This window comes from Oncorhynchus mykiss, chromosome 21 (assembly GCF_013265735.2).
Source record: "Oncorhynchus mykiss isolate Arlee chromosome 21, USDA_OmykA_1.1, whole genome shotgun sequence".
NCBI lineage: Eukaryota > Metazoa > Chordata > Actinopteri > Salmoniformes > Salmonidae > Oncorhynchus > Oncorhynchus mykiss.
In genome coordinates, this window is record NC_048585.1 from 21,264,785 (window position 1) to 21,286,313 (window position 21,529).

Here is a 21,529-nt window from a genome sequence, read left to right on the forward strand (position 1 = left end):
TTGTCCTTAATCGGCCGTTCTGTTCTTATTCTTTATGAGACGCTGAGGTTTTCAAAGTAGGATCCTTTTGTTGAAGGGATACTTCGGAATTTTGGCAATGAAGCCGTTTATCTACTTCATTCCATTTGTATGTCTCTGTGTCCCTTATGAAGGACGTGAAAGGGAGTTTTATTTAGCTAACTAGCATTGGCTCGCAAAACTACCACTAACTTCCTTCATAATGGACACATTGACATAAAAATGGTATCCATGACTTCATCTGACTCATTAACCAAAATCCCAAAGTATCCCTTTATTTTATTTGATTTATTTCACCTTTATTTAACCAGGTAGGCAAGTTGAGAACAGGTTCTCATTTACAATTGCGACCTGGCCAAGATAAAGCAAAGCAGTTCGACACAGAGTTACACATGGAATAAAACAGTAAATAATACAGTAGAAAAATAAGTCTATATACAATGTGAGCAAGTGAGGTGAGATAAGGGAGGTAAAGGCCAAAAAAAGGCCATGGTGGCGAAGTAAATACAATATAGCAAGTAAAACACTGGAATGGTAGATTTGCAGTGGAAGCATGTGCAAAGTAGAGATAGAAATAATGGGGTGCAAAGGAGCAAAATAAATAAATAAATACAGTAGGGGGAGAGGTAGTTGTTTGGGCTAAATTATAGATGGGCTATGTACAGGTGCAGTAATCTGTGAGCTGCTCTGATAGCTGGTGCTTAAAGCTAGTGAGGGAGATATGAGTCTCCAGTTTCAGAGATTTTTGTAGTTCATTCCAGTTATTGGTAGCAGAGAACTGGAAGGAGAGGCGGCCAAAGGAAGAATTGGTTTTGGGGGTGGCCAGAGAGAGATACAGTGTGGCAAAAAAGCATTTAGTCAGCCACCAATTGTGCAAGTTCTCCCACTTAAAAAGATGAGAGGCCTGTAATTTTCATAATAGGTACACTTCAACTATGACAGACAAAATGAGGGAAACAAATCCAGAAAATCACATTGTAGGATTTTTTATTAATTTATTTGCAAATTATAGCAAGCGAGCATAGGATGGATGTCTGTTTTTAGCCACCTCGTGCATTTCCGTTGGTAGATTAGTGGGGTTCCGTGTGGTAGAGGGGATCCAATTGGCAAAATAGATATAGTTGTAGTGACCCAAGAAAAATTGTCCGATAGACCTATTCAGATAGCAGCCGTTAAGACAGCTAATGATTAGGGGGCCGCAGATGGGCGTTCAGGTAACATCGCGACGGAGGGGCCAGTTGGATAACTTCCTCGGGCAGATAACGTTGGTAGTCCAGTCGTGAAGGCCCGGTGGGGCTCCGCATCGGCAGTAAAACGGTTCCGGATAGGTGATTGTAGCCCAGCCCTTTAATGTACTGTCATGATGTACACACCATAGAATTACAATTATTTCATTCTATTTCTATGATACACACAGTTTACAGTAAGGGCCATAATGCTTACCCTGCTCCTCTCTCCTGTATGCAGGTGTACACAGTTTCTTAGTAAGTTCCCTGATTGTAACTGTGTAACTGTGCTCCTCCCCTCTCCTCTCTGATAGGCACAACCAGGCAGCCCAAGGAAGGAGAGGTCCCGGGGGTGGACTACAACTTTGTGACTGTTGATCGGTTTATGGAATTGGAGAAAAGTGGAGCCTTACTAGAGAGCGGAACTTATGAAGGTAAAAGCAAGCTTTTCACTTTTGTGGGGGTGTATCATGTTTTTTTTTTTTTTGGGGGGGGGGGGGGGTCTTTCCTGATTTTGTTCAATTGCTTGTTGGAATAATTGTATTATGTAGCTGCTTGTTTATCCACCATCCTTCCACTCTCTGACAGAGAAGAATGAGTTGTGTGCATTTAGAAAGCTCTCACACATCACTGTGACATCATAACATAGATTACAGAAAAGCTGTTTTAATCAGAGTGGAAAAAACACACTCTCGCACACACACCCCACAACAGCACTACACCTCTCCACTCCGCTATCTCCTCCATGCTGGCTCTCCTCTGAGCCCTAATGGCTCCAGAATAAACACAACTCACTCCAGTTTCTCTCCATCTGCCCTGGTCTGTGTGGCTCTGTGCTGGGTGTACTAAACTACTGGCTCTCCACTCTGTCAGATACAGGGGACTCCACCACACAGACAGATAATGCATTAACTCCATGTCTGTTCCCTCGCCGAGTCCTCCCGCTCAGCCTCACGCATGTCATGACAGAAAAATAAATTGCAGATGGTCAATTTAACGGTTGGTTGCCAGGAGCGATGTTAGAATCTCTCTCCGATTGAGGCCGCGTATCACTTTTCCGAGGATGTCGTCTTCCGTAGAGAGAACCCTTCTTCTCTTCTCGGTGGCTGCACTGCTGTGCCACCATCATTTACCTTTTTAATATGTAATGCTCAATTAGAGAAGGAGAGAGGCAGAGAGAGAGAGAGACAAACACAGTTCACAAACACAAACAGACCCCTCAGAGCCCCAGGACAGCAACAAAATCATGAGAAAACAAAAATAGAATTACTTGACACATTGGAAAGAACTAACAAAAAAACAGAACAAACTAGAACTAGCTATTTGGCAGTAAACAGTGGCAGTATATCTGACCACTGACTGACCCAAAATTAAGGAAAGCTTTGACTATGTACAGACTCAGTGAGCATAGCCTTGCTATTGAGAAAGGCCGCCGTAGGCAGACCTGCCTCTCAAGAGAAGACAGGCTGTGTGCACACTGCCCACAAAATGAGGTGGAAACTGACCTGCCAAATGTATGACCATACATTTCCCTCAGATTACACAGACCCACAAAGAATTGGAAAAGCAAACCCAATTTTGATAAACTCCCATATCTATAGTGTGAAATACCACAGTGTGCCATCACAGCAGCAAGATGTGTGACCTGTTGCCACAAGAAAAGGGCAACCAGTGAAGAACATCCGCCATTGTAAATACAACCCATATTTATGTTTTATTTATTTTCCCTTTTGTACTTTAACTATTTGCACATAATATGACATTTGAAATGTCTTCATTATTTTGAAAGTGTGCTGTTAATATTTTTATTGTTTGTTTATTATCTATTTTCCCTGCTTTGGAAATGTAAACATATGTTTCCCATGCCAATAAAGCCCTTAAAGAGATGGAGAGATCACTGTTTTCTTTTGTGTGAGGAAGGCAGAGAAAAGTCATCTCAAGCTGATACAATCTGGCTGTCAGGTCCTACACTGCCAGGTTAATGTTATCCACAGTGTTGGATTTTCATCATTACAAAAGCCTTGCTTGGGAAGGTCAGAGGGTGGGTCAGTGTGTCTCTTGGCTTTCATTTAGCTAATAGTAAGGTATGCAACTAATTTAGCATTGTAGCATACTACTGGAGGTTGTCTTCAGTTTGTCTAGGAATGTTTGAAGAATGCGGCATTCTGTTTTTGTGCATTTTAGATTTGATTTCCCGGAAAGTCTGACTGAAATTGCTTTTAGATTTTAGGCAGCAGCAGGGTAAAATAGTCTGTGGTTTTAAGCCTTTCCGTTCGATTAGCTTTTTTTTACAGCAATGTTCTCTCATTTTAATTTGAGTCACTCACGGTGTCCTCAGAAATGCGAACAAAAATGCACAGGGCCTTTTTGTAACCACAGCAAATATCTGGGATACAAACCGACATAGGACTTTCCAGCTACTATTTTCTCCATGGTCCTACAACTGTCTGCAGCATTGGGGTTCATCATTTTAATACTTAATCCACAGGATTATAATAATCTCATTGGATTTTCAAAATATCTTTGGGTGTCTGGGTTCTCCTCCAGAAGTACTGAAGCACCACTGAAAGGTGCAGGATAATCTCACTCTCATAGAAACCCTCTCTAGCTACAGAACCTAATCTCCATTGGAGAGGCAGTGCCTTGAAGCCTGCTCTCGAGGAAACTAGGTTCCTTTGCCGTGGCAACATCATATCTCCCCCAGTCCATTTCACACCTTGTTTACAGAGAGTAGAGCTCAAACACTTCATCAGATCTCACATCAGCTTAACAAGGACATCCGCTGTCTCAGGACTTTGCCAGGTATCTCTGGGCTAAAGCTGTAGCAAGGGATGTTTGCATGTGTGCATGCCTGTGTGTGTGGAGGAGATCTTAGCAGACAGTCTTCTGCTAGCAGGCTCAGGGGCTGGAGGATCAGAGTGGGAGATGTGTGAAAGCATCAGCGAGGAGGAGCCCAGGGGAGCACGTTCAGAACGAACCCAGAAACACTCTGCATGCTGGGACCTGGAGACTCCGCCATGGGGAGACAGACGGGGAGACCACACAGAGCACAGAGGCCAGAGCCCAGAGAGAGACAGGCTTCTTCTTTATTTATTTATTTACAACACACGCACACACTCAATCACTAGGAATCTGTGCATGGTTTAGTGATTGATTGATTGGTGGATAACACTGATGTGCCAGCAGACACAAAAGGGCTAACAGTGATGTTAGTGAAAATGCCTGGGGTGTGGGCCAGACAGTGTCAGGCTTTAGTTACCAATATGAAGTCATGTGGGTGGGTGTGTTTGTAGGTATATGTGTTGTGGAGTGTGTGACTGTGTTTGAGTGCCTCCCCTGTGACGTGCCTTGAAACTTACGTGTGAACTTTTAAGAACTATTTGAACTTTAACTCCCAGGACGTCACCTGACCTTCCACTTCCTGCTCCTAGTCCCATTGGGTTATGTAATAATGACATCATCTTCCCGCATGACCTTCTCACTCTCTTTCGGTATTTCATTTTAGAATATATTTCCCTTTAAATAGACAGTTTCATTTAATGTTCCGTTTGTGCCTGTGTTGTCTACTGTGATCCCTACTTTGGCGCTTGAATATTAACTTGAAACAAGGGGAGAAAAACATCCAAGCAAATCTTTTTATAAACGTATCATCAAAGGCAAACAAAATGTGTCCAAAACTCAGGCGTGTTGCATATTAAGCAGGTTTGTACAGTGGCAGTGCTCACTGCTCACCCATGTGACTTGAGGTTCAACTCCTGAATGTGTCTCTGTCCTTTGGTACAGATAACTATTATGAAAAGATGGCAAAAATGCTCTAAATTACTCATATTACATGTTTAATAATGTTGAGATTTCAATTTGAGGTGAAACATCCTCAGATAATTTTCAATCTGAGCATTGTAGCTATTAAAGTGGATGCACTATAGGAGTAATAGTCTAGGCTTTAGATCAGCGGACTACCACAGTCTCATGAGGTTAACACAGTCCCATGGGGCTAACACAGTCCCATGGGGGGCTAACACAGTCTCATGGGGGGCTAACACAGTCTCATGGGGGGCTAACACAGTCTCATGGGGGGCTAACACAGTCCCATGGAGGGCTAACACAGTCTCATGGGGGGCTAACACAGTCTCATGGGGGGCTAACACAGTCCCATGGGGCTAACACAGTCACATGGGGCTAACACAGTCTCATGGGGGGCTAACACAGTCTAATGGGGGGCTAACACAGTCTCATGGGGGGCTAACACAGTCTCATGGGGGGCTAACACAGTCTCATGGGGCTAACACAGTCACATGGGGCTAACACGGTCACATGGGGCTAACACAGTCACATGGGGCTAACACAGTCACATGGGGCTAACACAGTCACATGGGGCTAACACAGTCACATGGGGCTAACACAGTCTCGTGGGGCTAACACAGTCTCGTGGGGCTAACACGGTCTCGTGGGGGGCTAACGGTCTCATGGGGCTAACACAGTCTCATAGGGGACTAACACAGTCTAATGGGGGCTAACACAGTCTCATGGGGGGGCTAACACATTCTCATGGGGGGCTAACACGTTCTCATGGGGGGCTAACACATTCTCATGGGGGGCTAACACAGTCTCTTGGGGAACTAACACAGTCTCATGGGGGGCTAACACATTCTCATGGGGGGCTAACACAGTCTCATGGGGCTAACACAGTCTCATGGGGGCTAACACAGTCTCATGGGGGACTAACACAGTCTCATGGGGGACTAACACTGTCTAATCGGGGGTTAATACTGTCTCATGGGGCTAACACAGTCTCATGTGGGGGGCTAACACAGTCTCATGGGGCTAACACAGTCTCATGGGGCTAACACAGTCTCATGGGGCTAACACAGCCTCATGGGGGACGAACACAGTCTCATGGGGGCTAACACAGTCTCATGGGGGACTAACACAGTCTCATGGGGCACTAACACAGTCTCATGGGGCACTAACACAGTCTCTTGGGGCACTAACACAGTCTCTTGGGGCACTAACACAGTCTCTTGGGGCTAACACATTCTCATGGGGGGCTAACACTTTGTCATGGGGGGCTAACACTTTGTCATGGGGGCTAACACTTTCTCATGGGGGGCTAACAAATCAAATCAAATGTATTTATATAGCCCTTCTTGCATCAGCTGATATCTCAAAGTGCTGTACAGAAACCCAAACCCCAAACAGCAAGCAATGCAGGTGTAGAAGCACGGTGACTAGGAAAAACTCCCTAGAAAGGCCAAAACCTAGGAAGAAACCTAGAGAGGAACCAGGCTATGAGGGGTGTTCAGTTCTCTTCTGGCTGTGCCGGGTGGAGATTATAACAGAACATGGCCAAGATGTTCAAATGTTCATAAATGACCAGCATGGTCAAATAATAATAATCACAGTAGTTGTCGAGGGTGCAGCACCTCAGGAGGAAGACAGAGTGGGAGAGAGAGAGAGAGAGAGAGGGAGAGAGCGAGAGAGAGAGAGAGAGCATACTTAAATTCACACAGGACACCGGATAGGACAGGATAAATACTCTAGATGTAACAGACTGACCCTAGCCCCCCAATACATTAACTACTGCAGCATAAATACTGTAGGCTGAGACAGGAGGGGTCAGGAGACACTGTGGCCCCATCCGATGATACCCCCGGACAGGGCCAAACAGGCAGGATATAACCCCACCCACTTTGCCAAAGCATAGCCCCCACACAACGAGTATAGCCCACAAAGATCTCCGCCGGGGGAGTGGCGCCAACCCAGACAGGAAGATCACGTCAGTGACTCAACCCACTCAAGTGATACACCCCTTCTAGGGGCGGCATGGAAGAGCGAGTGTTAGAGGCAGAGAATCCCAGTGGAGAGCACATTCTCATGGGAGCTAACACTGTCTCATGGGGTTTAACACTGTCTCATGGGGGGTTAACACTGTCTCATGGGGGACTAAAACCGTCTCATGGGGTTTAACACTGTCTCATGGGGGGTTAACACTGTCTCATGGGGGACTAACACAGTCTCATGGGGCTAACACTGTCTCATGGAGAGACCTAAGTTCAAACGTCAGTCTGTCACATTGGCCATTTTGATTCTTTAACCTCACCCACCAGCACCTAAGTATAACATGATGTGTGTATGACTGACTAAGTATATAAAATGATCATTAATGTGAAGTTTTCCTTCCTTCCTTCTCTAGAGAACTATTACGGTACCCCCAAGCCCCCGTGCGAGCCCAGCCCTCTGCTGCTAAATGTAACAGATCAACTCCTGCCGGGCGCCCGACCCAGCTCCAAGGGGAAGAGGAAACGGAACAAGTCGGTCAGCAACATGGAGAAGGCCGGCATCGAGCCACCCGAGGATGAGGAAGAGGAGAGGCCCGTTGTCAATGGCAACGGCAATGGCATCACCCCAGGTTAGGTTCCAACGCAGACATAGTGTTGATGTGCAACAATAGATCCTCGTCATGACAACAAGTTCACAGCCGAAATGAGATAGCACCGATCCCTGGGATCTGATCAGACAACATAGCAGCAGTCTATCGTCTAGGTTACATCATAGCAACCGGCTCTCAGTCAGGCCCATACAATAACTGCCTACAGGGAGCTCTTCCCAGGGAGCTCAGATCATCAGCATCATCATCATAGATAGTCTAAATGAAAAACTGGAGAGTTCTAGTGCCTGTAAATAGCATGAGTACATCCCGCAAGCATCCTATGTAGCAGAACTGATAGTGTTCAGAGACAACAGCTTTACACTGTATCCCATCTCATCCCATCTCCCAGTCATTAGATCAGATCACAGTACACTTAGTCTACGTCACATAGCCAGAGGCTAGATTCCACCCCCCCGCACAGACACAGAGAAACATCGCCTGGAGGCTGTGATCAAATCAAGCGTGGGGTTCCACTAAGCAGATTTACTGGATCAATGCAAGCCACATCACAGTCATTACTCTCAACTAGGAGCAAAGATGCTGGCTGTCTAACTTAATATAAAAACGGAGAAACCCTATGTAAAGCCATGAAACAAAATAGTATCATTCATTTTGACTTGACATTTCTTAATGTAAAAATAAATGACACTGTTGCGGTAGTTATTTAGTAAAACCTTTTGAGACCTTTCGAAAATGGCTTTACATTATACATGCAATCCATTATTATTGATCATTGATTCATTATACTGTATGTTCTGGTCAGGTAACCCATATACAGTGGCTTGCGAAAGTATTCAACCCCCTTGGCATTGTTCCTATTTTGTTGCATTACACAACCTGCAGTTAAAATAGATTTTTGGCAGGGCTTGTATCATTTGATTCACACAACATGCCTACCACTTTGAAGATGCTAAATATTTTTTGTGAAAGAAATAAGACAGAAAAACACAGAACTTGAGCGTGCATAACTATTCACCCCCCAGAAAGTCAATACTTTGTAGAGCCACCTTATGCAGCAATTACAGCTGCAAGTCTTTTAGGGTATGTCTCTATAAGCTTGGCACATCTAGCCACTGGGATTTTTGCCCGTTCTTAAAGGCAAAACTGCTCCAGCTCCTTTAAGTTGGATGGGTTCTGCTGGTGTAGAGCAATCTTTAAGTCATACCACATATTCTCAATTGGATTGAGGTCTGAGCTTTGACTAGGCCATTCCAAGACATTTAAATGTTTCCCCTTAATCCACTTGAGTGTTGCTTTAGCAGTATGCTTAGGGCCATTGTCCTGCTGGAAGGTGAACCTCCGTCCCAATCTCAAATCTCTGGAAGACTGAAACAGATTTCCCTCAATGTCCCTGTATTTAGCGCCATCCATCATTCCTTCAATTCTGACCAGTTTCCCAGTCCCTGCCAATGAAAAACATGGTGTTCTCGCGGTGATGAGCGGTGTTGTGTTTGCGCCAGGCATAGCGTTTTCCTTGATGGCCAAAAAGCAAAGTTTGTCTAATCTGACCAGAGTACCTTCTTCCGTATGTTTGGGGAGTCTCCCACATGCCTTTTGGAGAAAACAAAATGTGTTTGCTTATTTTTTTCTTTAAGCAATGGCTTTTTTCTGGCCACTATTCCGTAAAGCCCAGCTCTGTGAAGTGTACGGCTTAAAGTGGTCCTATGGACAGATACTTTGCAGCTCCTTCAGGGTTATCTTTGGTCTCTTTGTTTGCCTCTCTGATTAATGCCCTCCTTGCCTGGTCCATGAGCTTTGGTGGGCGGCCCTCTCTTGGCAAATTTGTTGTAGTGCGATGTTCTTTACATTTTTTAATAATAGATTTAATGGCGCTCGTGGGATGTTCAAAGTTTCTGATCTTTTTTATAACCTAACCCTGATCTGTACTTCTCCACAACTTTGTCCCTGACTTGTTTGGAGAGCTCCTTGGTCTTTATGGTGCTGCTTGCTTGGTGGTACCCCCAGACTCTGGGGCCTTTCAGAATAGGTGTGTATATATACTGAGATCATGTGACAGATCATGTGACACTTAGAATGCACACAGGTGGACTTTATTTAACTAATTATGTGACTTCTGAAGGTAATTGGTTGAACCAGGTCTTAATTAGGGGCTTCATAGGAAAGGGGGGGAATACAACTTTTCAGTTTTTTTTATTTTTGCATTTTTTGAAACAATTTGGACTATTTTGTGTATGTCCATTACATGAAATCCAAATAAAAATCAATTTAAATTACAGATTGTAATACACCAAAATACGAAAACGTCAATACTTTTGCAAGGCACTGTAAATGCCGTTGACCTATAGGACTGGAGTAGTCTATTGATCTGGTCAGGTAACTCATATAACTGCACTTGAGCTACAGGACTGGAGTAGTTTCATGTTGCTGTACTTTCTCACAGTAGCTCTGCTATTCATTGGGCTATGTGAACAAAGCTGAGAAAGATTCGATGTCGAGTATTCAGCCTAGAGCTGCACTGTAGTTTTCTGTTACTGAGTGTATGGACAGTGCATATACAGGTTGGGGGAAAGGGAGAGAGTGAAAGAGAGAGAGAGAGAGAGAGAGATCGATAGAGCAGGCAGTATGAGTTGAGCAGATAGCTCCATAGATGAGCTCTCCCTCCCTACCTCTGCCTGCTGCTGTGGCTGTCCTCTGGGACGGCCCAACCAAGCGCCACAACTCAAACTAGGACACATCATCAGCTCCACTTTCTCTCAATCCCCTCTGCCTGCCACCTCTCTCACTCTGCTCTCTCTGTCTATTTCCCTCTCTCTTTCAATCACTCTCCATCTCTCTCTGCTCGGTATCCTTACTCTCTCTTGCTCACTCTCTTTATCTGTCTGTCTATCTCTCTATTTCTGTCCGTGTGTAATTGCCACCCTCTCCCTATTTGAAATCCTCTCTATCTTTCTTTTTATCTCGTTCCATCTCTTTTTCCTTGGCACTCAATCACGCTGCCCCCTCTCCCTCCTCCTCTCTCCCTTCTACCTTTCCCTCCTCCTCCCTCCCCTCTACCCTTCCCTCCTCTCCCCTCCCCTTTCCCTCCTCCCCTCTCAACTCTCCCCTTCCCTCCTCCTCTCTCCCTTCTCACCTTCCCTCCTCCGCTCTCCCTCTCCCTTCTCACCTTCCCTCCTCCGCTCTCCCTCTCCCCTCTACCCTTCCCTCCTCCACTCTCCCCTCACCCCTTCTCTCCTCCCCTCTCCCTCTCCCCTTCACTCTCCCTCTCCCCTCCCCTCTCCCCTTCACTCCTCATCTCTCCCCTCTCCTGTTCCCCCCTCCCCTCTCCCCTCTACCTTTCCCTCCTCCTCTCTCACTTCTACCTTTCCCTCCTCCCCTCTCAACTTTCCCCATCCCTCCTCCTCTCTGCCCTCTCCTCTTCCCTCCTCCTCTCTTCCCTCCCCTGTTCCTCTAGTAGTAATGTCAGCTCTGACTCACCTGTCATTCACTTCTCCTTCTCAGAGTCCAGTGAACATGAAGACAAGAGTACAGATGTCTCCTCGGGGGACGTCCCCACCCAGACCTGTCCCCCCACCGAGACCCCCACCACCCCTAACAATGAGGTCCCCCAGGAGGAGGGGGGCGAGCTAGCCAAGTCGCCCCCCAAGCCAGATGAGAATGAGAGTGAGCTTGGCCCCCTGCCAGAGAACTGGGAGATGGCCTACACAGAGAAGGGAGAGGTGTACTTTATCGAGTAAGTGTCTGCGCTGGAGAGAACGTCAAATTATCCCAATGCACACACACGCACACGCAAGCACACACACAAACAGACAGCCAACAGCAGCCAAATAGTTGACTGTTGTTGTCATTTAGACGTTCTTGTCCATGCAATGTTTCGCCAGGGAGAATAGAAGGTAAAAGTTGCCCAAGTATTTTAAGCAGCTTTCACATGCACACACACACACACACACACACACACACACACACACACACACACACAAGAACACTCACTCCCACGGTAATGAATTCTATTGTTCCGTGTGGCCAGCTGTATTGGAGCTATTTTACAACAGATCTTCATTGGACCTGTTAGATTTTTACTGCTACAATATAATTGTAGAGTTAAGTTGTCTTTCTCTTACATTTGATTCATATTTAAACGTCTTCTGACTGTGTGAGTGTGTATGTGCCTGTCTGTGTGTGTCCATCAGTCAATAGGCTGGTTATTACAGAATCCTTTAGGAAATTAACAATCATTTGAATTTATGTGACAGAAACATCATCCGATTCCCAGAGGACTGCCTTTCATTGTGTCGTATAATAGAGTAGCAGAGAAAACATCCAGCAGGGTTAGTTTTAATGTAGTTGTCTGCCAGTCAGTCAGCCGGTCAGTTAGCCAGTCGGTCAGCCGGTCAGCCGGTCTGCCAGCCAGTCAGCCTGTCACATACTTCTTGTGTATCCTCTCCTCCACAGAGGCAGACTGTTAATTCCACCCACTACAGACTAGACTAGGTCTCTATGTCTCGTCCACCCAGGCCCTGAGTGTTCCTACATCTAGATGAATCAATCTGGAACGTTGTGTGCTAACGCGTTTAGCCGCCGAATTTGTAGCTGTACGTTTTGGGAAAAGTAAATGATGCGGTGCCAAGGCGGTACCAGATGCCAACGGGATGGCTCCCTTTGATTTGTCTCCAGATTCCATCAATTTGTTTATCCAGAATCCTCAGAGAGAGAGAGAGAGAGAGAGAGATACAGGGGAAGACAGGGAGAGACAGAAAGAGAGGGAGAAGGAGGAAGGGAAAGTGGGAAAAAGAGAGGGGTGGGAAGAGATTGAAAGGCAGAATCAAAAGGAAAAATGAGGGAGAGAGAGAGAGAAGGAAAGGGAGAGGTGCGTGAAGAGATAGTGTTACGAGAGAGAGAGGAAGGGGCATTTCATCACCCGAGATTTTCAAGTAGTGCTCAGTGTCCCCTCCCAAAGGTGGATTCGGGATCATTTTTTCGGCAGCTTGTCCCGCTTTCCTGCAGCCACGTTTCCCTCCCTCCCTTCCCCCACTTGTCCTGTCATCTCTTCAAGGGAGGGCATTATGTCCTCAGATGCGATAAAGAGATCCATTGAAGTTTCCTTGGCACCGCCTCTCATCTGATCACAGTCCAGTGTTGATCCTGCCAAGCCCACAGCTGTTCAGCTCTATCACTCACACCTCTCCCCTTCTCCCTCCATCCCTCCATCCTTCCATCCCTCCATCCCTCCATCCCTCCATCCCCCCATCCCTCCATCCTTCCATCCCTCCATCCCTCCATCCCTCCATCCCCCCATCCTTCCATCCCTCCATCCCTCCATCCCTCCATCCCTCCATCCCTCCATCCTTCCATCCCTCCATCCCTCCATCCCTCCATCCTTCCATCCCTCCATCCCTCCATCCCTCCATCCTTCCATCCCTCCATCCCTCCATCCTTCCATCCCTCCATCCTTCCCGGCACTAATGAGAAACAGTGTGCAAATTAAAAGTATCGATTGCCATTTTGTTAACCTAAAGGGGTTTTTCTTCTCGCCAGACAGTTTAGAGGGTGGGCACACAGGGGAACATCTCTTTTTCTCTTAAATGATGCTGAATTGAGAATCTCCTCCCTCCCTGGCTCTCTCTCTCTTCCTGTCACTGTCTCTCCTTTTCTCTCTCGTCAAGCCACAACACCAAGACGACGTCGTGGCTGGACCCGCGGCTGGCGAAGAAGGCGAAGCCACCAGAAGAATGCAAAGAGGACGGTAAGTGTCTCTCTTCTCTCGCTCTCTCTCCCCTTTTCAAAGTCTCTCAACTCTCTCTCCCGTAAAACCTTTGAATTCCTTTTTGGGTCCAAATCATTAGTATCTATTCATCGTCTGATGGCGGTTTGCAATATCTTCAGTGTTTTGATCCGAGGGCTGAAAGGATGGATGTTGCCGTATACCATTATATATGAATAGCCATCAGTCACTGAGGACAGTGGTTTATTTGGGGTCCTTGTCTGACACTTGTAGATGTGTACAGTGTCTTTATAACCGTGTTCTGTTACCTGACCTGTGTGGAGATGGTGCTACTTTTAGCCCCTGTAGAGGGACTGGGGGAGTGGGTAGGATGGTTAACAGAGACCTCTTTATCCCCCACTGGGAGTAGGGAGCTATGCACCACCACAGAATGGACACTACACACACAGACACAAACACACACATACACACACTGACGCACAAACAGGCAGCAGGGCGGAAGGAGAGAGAGTGTCATTCAGATGGTTTGACTAAGAGAGGAAGAGTAAGGAGACTGATGTGGAAAGAAGACGCTATGCAGTAATATAGTGTTGCAGAAGAGATACAGCCTATGACCATGAGGTGAGGAATAGGATGTTTTTGCATCCTGAAAAATCTCTCTCTCATTTTTCTCCATTCAGCAATGTGCTTTTGAGTGATCTCCGGCATTGATAGCGCGGGAGTCTGAAGCAGAATCCTCTATCTCTCCAACCCTGAAGCCCCTCTCACACTCTCTCTCTCTCTCTCTCTCTCTCTCTCTCTCTCTCTCTCTCTCTCTCTCTCTCGTCTCTCTCTCTCTCTCTCTCTCATGTGTCTCTCTCTCTCTCATCTGTCTCTCTCTCATCTGTCTCCCACTCTCTCTCTCATCTGTCTCCCACTCTGTCTTCTCTCTCTCTCATTATCTCTATCTCTCCCTCATCTGGGTGAGATCTATGTGTTGAGTAGTAGACAGGGGTATAGCAGCATTGTAAGGTGGAGGGGAATGGAGGTCATATCAGACACAGAGACAGTCAGGCTGATGGGAATGGAGAACATATCAGACACAGAAACAGTCAGGCTGATGGGAATGGAGGTCATATCAGACACAGAAACAGTCAGGCAGATGGGAATGGAGAACATATCAGACACAGAGACAGTCAGGCTGAGGAGAATGGAGTTCATATCAGACAGACAGAAACAGTCAGGCTGATGGGAATGGAGCTCATATCAGACACAGAAACAGTCAGGCTGATGGGAATGGAGGTCATATCAGACACAGAAACAGTCAGGCTGATGGGAATGGAGCTCATATCAGACACAGAGACAGTCAGGCTGATGGGAATGGAGCTCATATCAGACACTGAGACAGTCAGGCTGAGGAGAATGGAGCTCATATCAGACACAGAGACAGTCAGGCTGAGGAGAATGGAGCTCATATCAGACACAGAGACAGTCAGGCTGAGGAGAATGGAGCTCATATCAGACACAGAGACAGTCAGGCTGAGGAGAATGGAGCTCATATCAGACACAGAGACAGTCAGGCTGAGGAGAATGGAGCTCATATCAGACACAGAGACAGTCAGGCTGAGGAGAATGGAGCTCATATCAGACACAAAGACAGTCAGGCTGAGGAGAATGGAGCTCATATCAGACACAGAGACAGTCAGGCTGAGGAGAATGGAGCTCATATCAGACACAGAGACAGTCAGGCTGAGGAGAATGGAGCTCATATCAGACACAGAGACAGTCAGGCTGAGGAGAATGGAGCTCATATCAGACACAAAGACAGTCAGGCTGAGGAGAATGGAGCTCATATCAGACACAGAGACAGTCAGGCTGAGGAGAATGGAGCTCATATCAGACACAGAGACAGTCAGGCTGAGGAGAATGGAGCTCATATCAGACACAGAGACAGTCAGCAGGTTCAAGATAAGGTCTCATTTGTGGAGTGAATCATCCTATCTGAGCCAAGCTTAGTCAATCATGTCTGTCTGATAAACACTTACTCACACAGCCACAGTTTTTCTCACAATCACACCCCACCCCCCACCCCTCCCCCCCCCACACACACATACTGTATATACACAGACAGTAGGGCTCCAGTATTCTGAGGCCATCCAAAATATAAGCAGGAGAATGAAGGAGACAGGAAGATAGTTGAACAATTTGGAAGATGACAAGAAAGAGGAAACAAAGAGAATGTCTTAGGAAGATGAATCCCAGGAAACCATCTTGGTCTAGTTCAGGGATGGGCATCTGGCAGCCTCCCTTTTGAAGCCCTCAGATCACTTTCTCTCTTATGTCAGTCACTGATTGTCAGTCAATGTCAGCAAAAAAAATGTGATTGCTAGGTTAGTTTAGAGGCAAGCTATTGACTTTGTTAGTCAGTCTCACTCAGATGTCAAATTAAAAACTGAGAGCAGCTCATTTTCCTCTGGCTCCTGTCAAAATGAGCTGAATTACATGAAATTTAGATTTTTGTATGTTTGTTTATTCCATGTGTAACTCTGTGTTGTTGTTTCTGTCACACTGCTTTGCTTTCTCTTGTCCAGGTCACAGTTGTAAATGAGAACTTGTTCTCACCTGGCCTACCTGGTTAAATAAAGGTGAAATAAAATAAATAACAAATTCTTATACAATTGCTAAATCTTCTCTCTGCTTCATGGCAAAATATGTAGAACTGCACTTTTCTTTGAAACAAACAAACAAACAAGTCTCCGCTGTCAAAAGGGGGGCCACTAAAATGTTCTGCTCACAATATGTGTGAGGGGGCAGTATGGATGTTGGTATGCAGACCCGCGAGCAACTGCGGCCCCTCATGATGACTTCACATTTTTTGTGGCCCCACCCCTATCAAAACTGCCCATCCCTGATCTAGTTCATCAGGGTACCTCCAATCCCGTTCCTCCAGTCAGGACGTTCCATGCTACGAGATGTTAATCTGGGTACCTCCAATCCCATTCCTCCAGTCAGGACGTTCCATGCTACGAGATGTTAATCTGGGTACCTCCAATCCCATTCCTCCAGTCAGGACGTTCCATGCTACGAGATGTTAATCTGGGTACCTCCAATCCCATTCCTCCAGTCAGGACGTTCCATGCTACGAGATGTTAATCTGGGTACCTCCAATCCCATTCCTCCAGTCAGGACGCTCCATGCTACGAGATGTTAATCTGGGTACCTCCAATCCCATTCCTCTAGTCAGGACGTTCCATGCTACGAGATGTTAATCTGGGTACCTCCAATCCCATTCCTCCAGTCAGGACGTTCCATGCTACGAGATGTGATGTAATGTATGTGAAGGAGATTAATATTGATCTAGTTGGACAGATTATCCAGTGATCACTGGCCCTGGGAGAGACAGAATTTATGGTTCCAATGTAGAGCCTCAACCAGCTGGAGAAGGGGATCTAAGAGGGGATCCCCAGGGCCCACGCCGGGGCTAGGAGCTATAATCAGGGGAACGTTAGTGAGAATCTGCCCATGTTTCACTAGCTGGCAGCTGGGTAGCAGTGAAGCAGGCCTCCCTGAGAGATGTGTAGGAGAGATGAGCTGGTGCTGTATATTGTGTATTGATTAGGAGGCATGTGGAGCAGGGGTGTAGTGTGTGTGTGTGCCCACGCGCTGGTGAACGTTAACAGGATCACAGGATGGGGTCTAAACTCTGTCTCTGAACAACAGACGAGAGGTAGGAGGAGAGACTCACCAAACAGGGAGACATGGAGCCCTGAGGATGGAAGGAACACACACACTGAAGAAACAGCACTATACATCCTCTAACATTCATTTTGATCTATAAACAACTTATACATGCAGATCTGTCAATTATTCAGGCATACGTCTGCTACGTGTGTGTGTGTGTGTGTGTGTGTGTGTGTGTGTGTGTGTGTGTGTGTGTGTGTGTGTGTGTGTGTGTGTGTGTGTGTGTGTGTGTGTGTGTGTGCGCGCCAGCAGCAGAGTAGTTGTCAGCTGATTCCCCCGGTTCAAAGGCACATCAGTGATAGAGAGAGATCTCATCATCAGAGGAGCGCTATGGCTTGGTTACATAACCTCTCTCTCTCTCCTTCTGTATCTTCCTGCTGTCCTCTTTCATTTTTTGACTTGAGGGAACCTGGAATAGGACAGTCTTCAAATCAAAGCCTGCTGTTTAATTCTGTCTTCCTTCCTTCTCCCTCAAAGCCAGCTTGTTTTCCTGTTTTACCACATATTTGCTGGATGAGAAGACAGAACAGGCTCCCCTGTTTTGAGAGTTGTCTCTGTCTCTCTCTCTCCTGTTCTACATACAACCTGTCTGCTAGCTCACTGTGCCTTCAGAGAAGCCAACAGAATCCCCCTGATACGTAGAAGGAAAAAAACAAGAAAACTAATCCACCCTGCCTGCCTGTCGGTCGTCACTATTTCAATGCATTTCATCATTTAAAAGTCGGGTTAGTTCTATCCTAAGAAGCTGTCGCACAACACACATTGAATCCAGAATCCAGTGTAACCAATGAAAGGCTTTGGTTAGGAGGGACTGGTGTGACTGATAGGGATCTGGGCTGTGATGGCATTGGGAGGAGTTTGAAGGTTGAAGGTTTTAAATGGCTGCTTTGTTCCATTGTGTTTCTTTATGTCTCGTCTGTTTTGACGCCGTCTCTGTGACGAGACCGAGGGCTCAGAGAGAGAGAGAGAGAGCGACATGGAGAGGGAAAGGGGAGGGGGAGAGAGACAAGGCCGGGGCATAGGTAATTATATTCTAGTCATGTAAAACGGAGCATGCCTGAGACGCACCAGACAAAGTTATCATCGTGTCTCACCCGTTAGCGCAGAGCTCACTCTCTCGTCTCCTCCCAGTGAAAACAGTCTCCGGGGAAAATAGCAGCACTTGTTTTTCTGTCCGGCTGTAAAACAACTATGCAGATGAGACTGGCAGGAAAGAGGGAAGGCTTTTAGGGTTGAAAGGTCGACATGTTCTTTCCTAATAGCCTTATTTGATGGCTTGTCTTTCTGTTGTGCTCACATACCCAGATACTCACTCATCAGGTTGGTGTGGTGTTAGGAGTGGTTTGAGGACCCTGACCTTATGCCTTACCCCTCTCAGTGCTGGTCAGATAGGTGTGTGTGTGTGTGTGTGTGTGCGTGCGTGCGCGTGTGTTGAGTAAAAGATGTCGCCCTCCCTCACCTTGAGTCTCCAGCAGGAGAGGAGAAGGGAGGGTCTGTGACATGATTGATGGGTATATTCTGAGAACATCCTCCACCCTACCTGACACCCTAGACCCACTCCAATTTGCTTACCGCCCCAGCAGGCCCACAGACGACGCAATCACAATCACACTGCCCTAACCCACTTGGACAAGAGGAATACCTATGTAAGAATGCTGTTCATCGACTACAGCTCAGCATTTAACACCATAGTACCCTCCAAACCCGTCATTAAGCTCGAGACCCCCGCCCTGTGCAACTGGGTCCTGGATTTACTGACGGGACGCCTCCAGGTGGTGAGGGTAGGAAACAACATCTCCACCCCGCTGATCCTCAACACTGGAGCCCCACAAGGGTGCGTTCTCAGCCCTCTCCTGTACTCCCTGTTCACCCATGACTGCGTGGCCATGCACACCTCCAACTCAATCATCAAGTTTGCAGACGACACTACAGTGGTAGACTTGATTACCAACAACAACAAGACGGCCTACAGGGAGGAGGTGAGGGCCCTCGGTGTGTGGTGTCAGGAAAATAACCTCACACTCAACGTCAACAAAACAAAGGAGATGATCATGGACTTCAGAAAACAGCAGAGGGAGCACCCCCCTATCCACATCGACCGGACAGTAGTGGAGAAGGTGGAAAGTTTTAAGTTCCTCGGCGTACACATCACGGACAAACTGAAATGGTCCACCCACACAGACAGCGTGGTGAAGAAGGCCTAACAGCGCCTCTTCAACCTCAGGAGGCTGAAGAAATTTGGCTTGTCACCAAAAACACTCACAAACTTTTACAGATGCACAATCAAGAGCATCCTGTCAGGCTGTATCACCGCCTGGTGCGGCAACTTCTCCGCCCACAACCGTAAGGCTCTCCAGTGGCTGGATGTGTGTGTGTGTGTGTGTCCTTCTCCAAGCCCGTTGAGAGGAGAGGCTGAAGAGGAGAGGTATGAGTCCTTCAGAAGCCCAGTCACGCTCCACCCCACTCCAGACACACTTAATGGTTAATCATCCTCAACCATCCATGCTTCCCCCTCCCTTCCTCTCTTCTGCATCCTTCCTCCACAGCACCTAAATCAACTCTAGTAATAGGCTGTTCTACCTGAGTAAGTCATCTGCTCTGCTCCACTGGTTGTTTTACCCTCATTGTGAAGGGAGAGATCAGCTGAGTTTAGATGGCTTTTGAACATCATTGCTTTTGGACAAACCCAACTCCCTTAGCTTTCCTGAAGAACTTAAAGGGCAACTTCACCACTTTCCAACCTCATTGCCATTATCTTCAGCACACTACCAGTGTCTACATATCTGAAAACGGCACATTTCTACGTTTTGTGGGAAAAGTATGAAGTAAAAACGTACTACATCATCAGAGGTGAATCATTTTAAAACCAGTTATTTTTAAATGTTTGTGTTGATGTGGGGAGAAATAAAATACAATACAAATATAATGGTTTTGAAAATCACAGTTTTTTACTTATTTTTGACCACAGATCATAGAAACACGCAGTTTTCACATAATGTACTTAGACACTGGTTTGGAGATAACGAATTTTCCAACTTGTTTGAACTACTGATTGTGAATCCCAACTCTAAGACTATAACAAACACAGTGGATTGGGGAGCTCAGGTGTGATTATAAATCAAAGGTTACCCCGGTGGGGAAATATTGATTGTGTTAGTTATTACGTCCTAGGTAAATGCCAGAACAGCAACCTTTCTCTTTCAATTTAAGGGTATTATATTTTTTGTATTCAGCTCAAATTGACTGTGTGCTCATTTCCGGGGGCGACAGTGAAACCTAGGCCTAAGTGCATACTTTTGCTAACTCCACTCCTTGTTTTGAGTGGGTGCAGTTAGGGGTCAGGGGTCAAGTACAGCGACATGGAAGGTAGACGTGTCTGGAGGATTAGTAGTCCAAATGGCCCACCATCATCAGACAGCCCCTCTGCTCAGCCCAAAAGACTTCCCTCACTTCCTCCTCCACAGGTTACCATGGAAACTATCTCCCTTCACAGTGAGACATTAGCTATGATTCCATTAACTTGTCCAGTGATTGTTTTGGGGGGGTTGACATTTAGAAAGTTTGCATAGAAAATAGATGTGACAATTGCCCACTGCGGTGCGTTTCCATTTAACTATCTTGTGTCGATATAAACAGCTAGACGTCATGACGTCACACTTAAAAAAGAAACCCACAGTGTCGATTATAAATGAAGCATAGAATTGCTCATTAATAAATTGGCGACAGTCTGTGTGCTCTCCCACCTATCAGTCACAGGTAGCTTGCGAAAGACAGCATGGATAGAATGCAAGAAATTGACTAATATTTGCCATATTCGTATAATTCTCACTTGCCAACATATCGCCACAGTCCGCGCCATGGTTAAATTTGCACTCCTGTAGATCTGAAATCATTGGATGGGGAAACTTCCATCCAGCCAACCAGAAAAGCAAGGTGAAGCGATTCAGGCATTCTTGAAAGTCATGACATTCCTTGTCCTGCAAAGAAACATTATTTGTATATTTGAATTTTTTTTATTTTTCAAGCAGTAGGCATTTAGACTATTGGCACCCTGACCTACGGGCGGTAAATGGATCTAATTAATTTGATTCAATGCGATTCAATCTTTGAGGACTGTAACAATAGAAATACTATTTATTTATGCCTATTAATAGCCATTGTCAACTTCCCTCCTGGTTATTTTGCTCACAACTCACTGTCAGCCTGTATACAAATTAGGCCGTCGTATGGATTTAGTACAGAAAAATAATTTGTTTGCAAATGCTGGGGCCATGACATCACGGGCCCCGCCCCCCGCGCACCTTAAAAAAGATTCCGCTGTCATAATTTATTGGAAAAACCGTTTCCATCATCATTTGTCGCAATAAAGTTACACAAATACAAATCCAACCTGTCGAACGGAAACAAATGTTGTCAATCTTTAGAAAATGTCTCCTATATCTGCTGTTTACATTA

General features: G+C 46.2%; 1 protein-coding gene across 10 annotated transcripts in view; it reads left to right on the plus strand.

Moving 5' to 3' along the window:
- Positions 1 to 21,529, plus strand: part of LOC110499983 (membrane-associated guanylate kinase, WW and PDZ domain-containing protein 2) — a 263,199-nt gene that overhangs the window by 177,431 nt on the left and 64,239 nt on the right. For all 10 annotated transcript variants that reach the window (XM_036957236.1, XM_036957235.1, XM_036957237.1 and 7 more), the window contains exons 3-6: positions 1,559 to 1,678; positions 7,438 to 7,653; positions 11,134 to 11,365; positions 13,296 to 13,375. In XM_036957236.1, the coding sequence (XP_036813131.1) occupies positions 1,559 to 1,678; positions 7,438 to 7,653; positions 11,134 to 11,365; positions 13,296 to 13,375 (648 nt within the window). The remainder of the gene's footprint in view (positions 1 to 1,558; positions 1,679 to 7,437; positions 7,654 to 11,133; positions 11,366 to 13,295; positions 13,376 to 21,529) is intronic.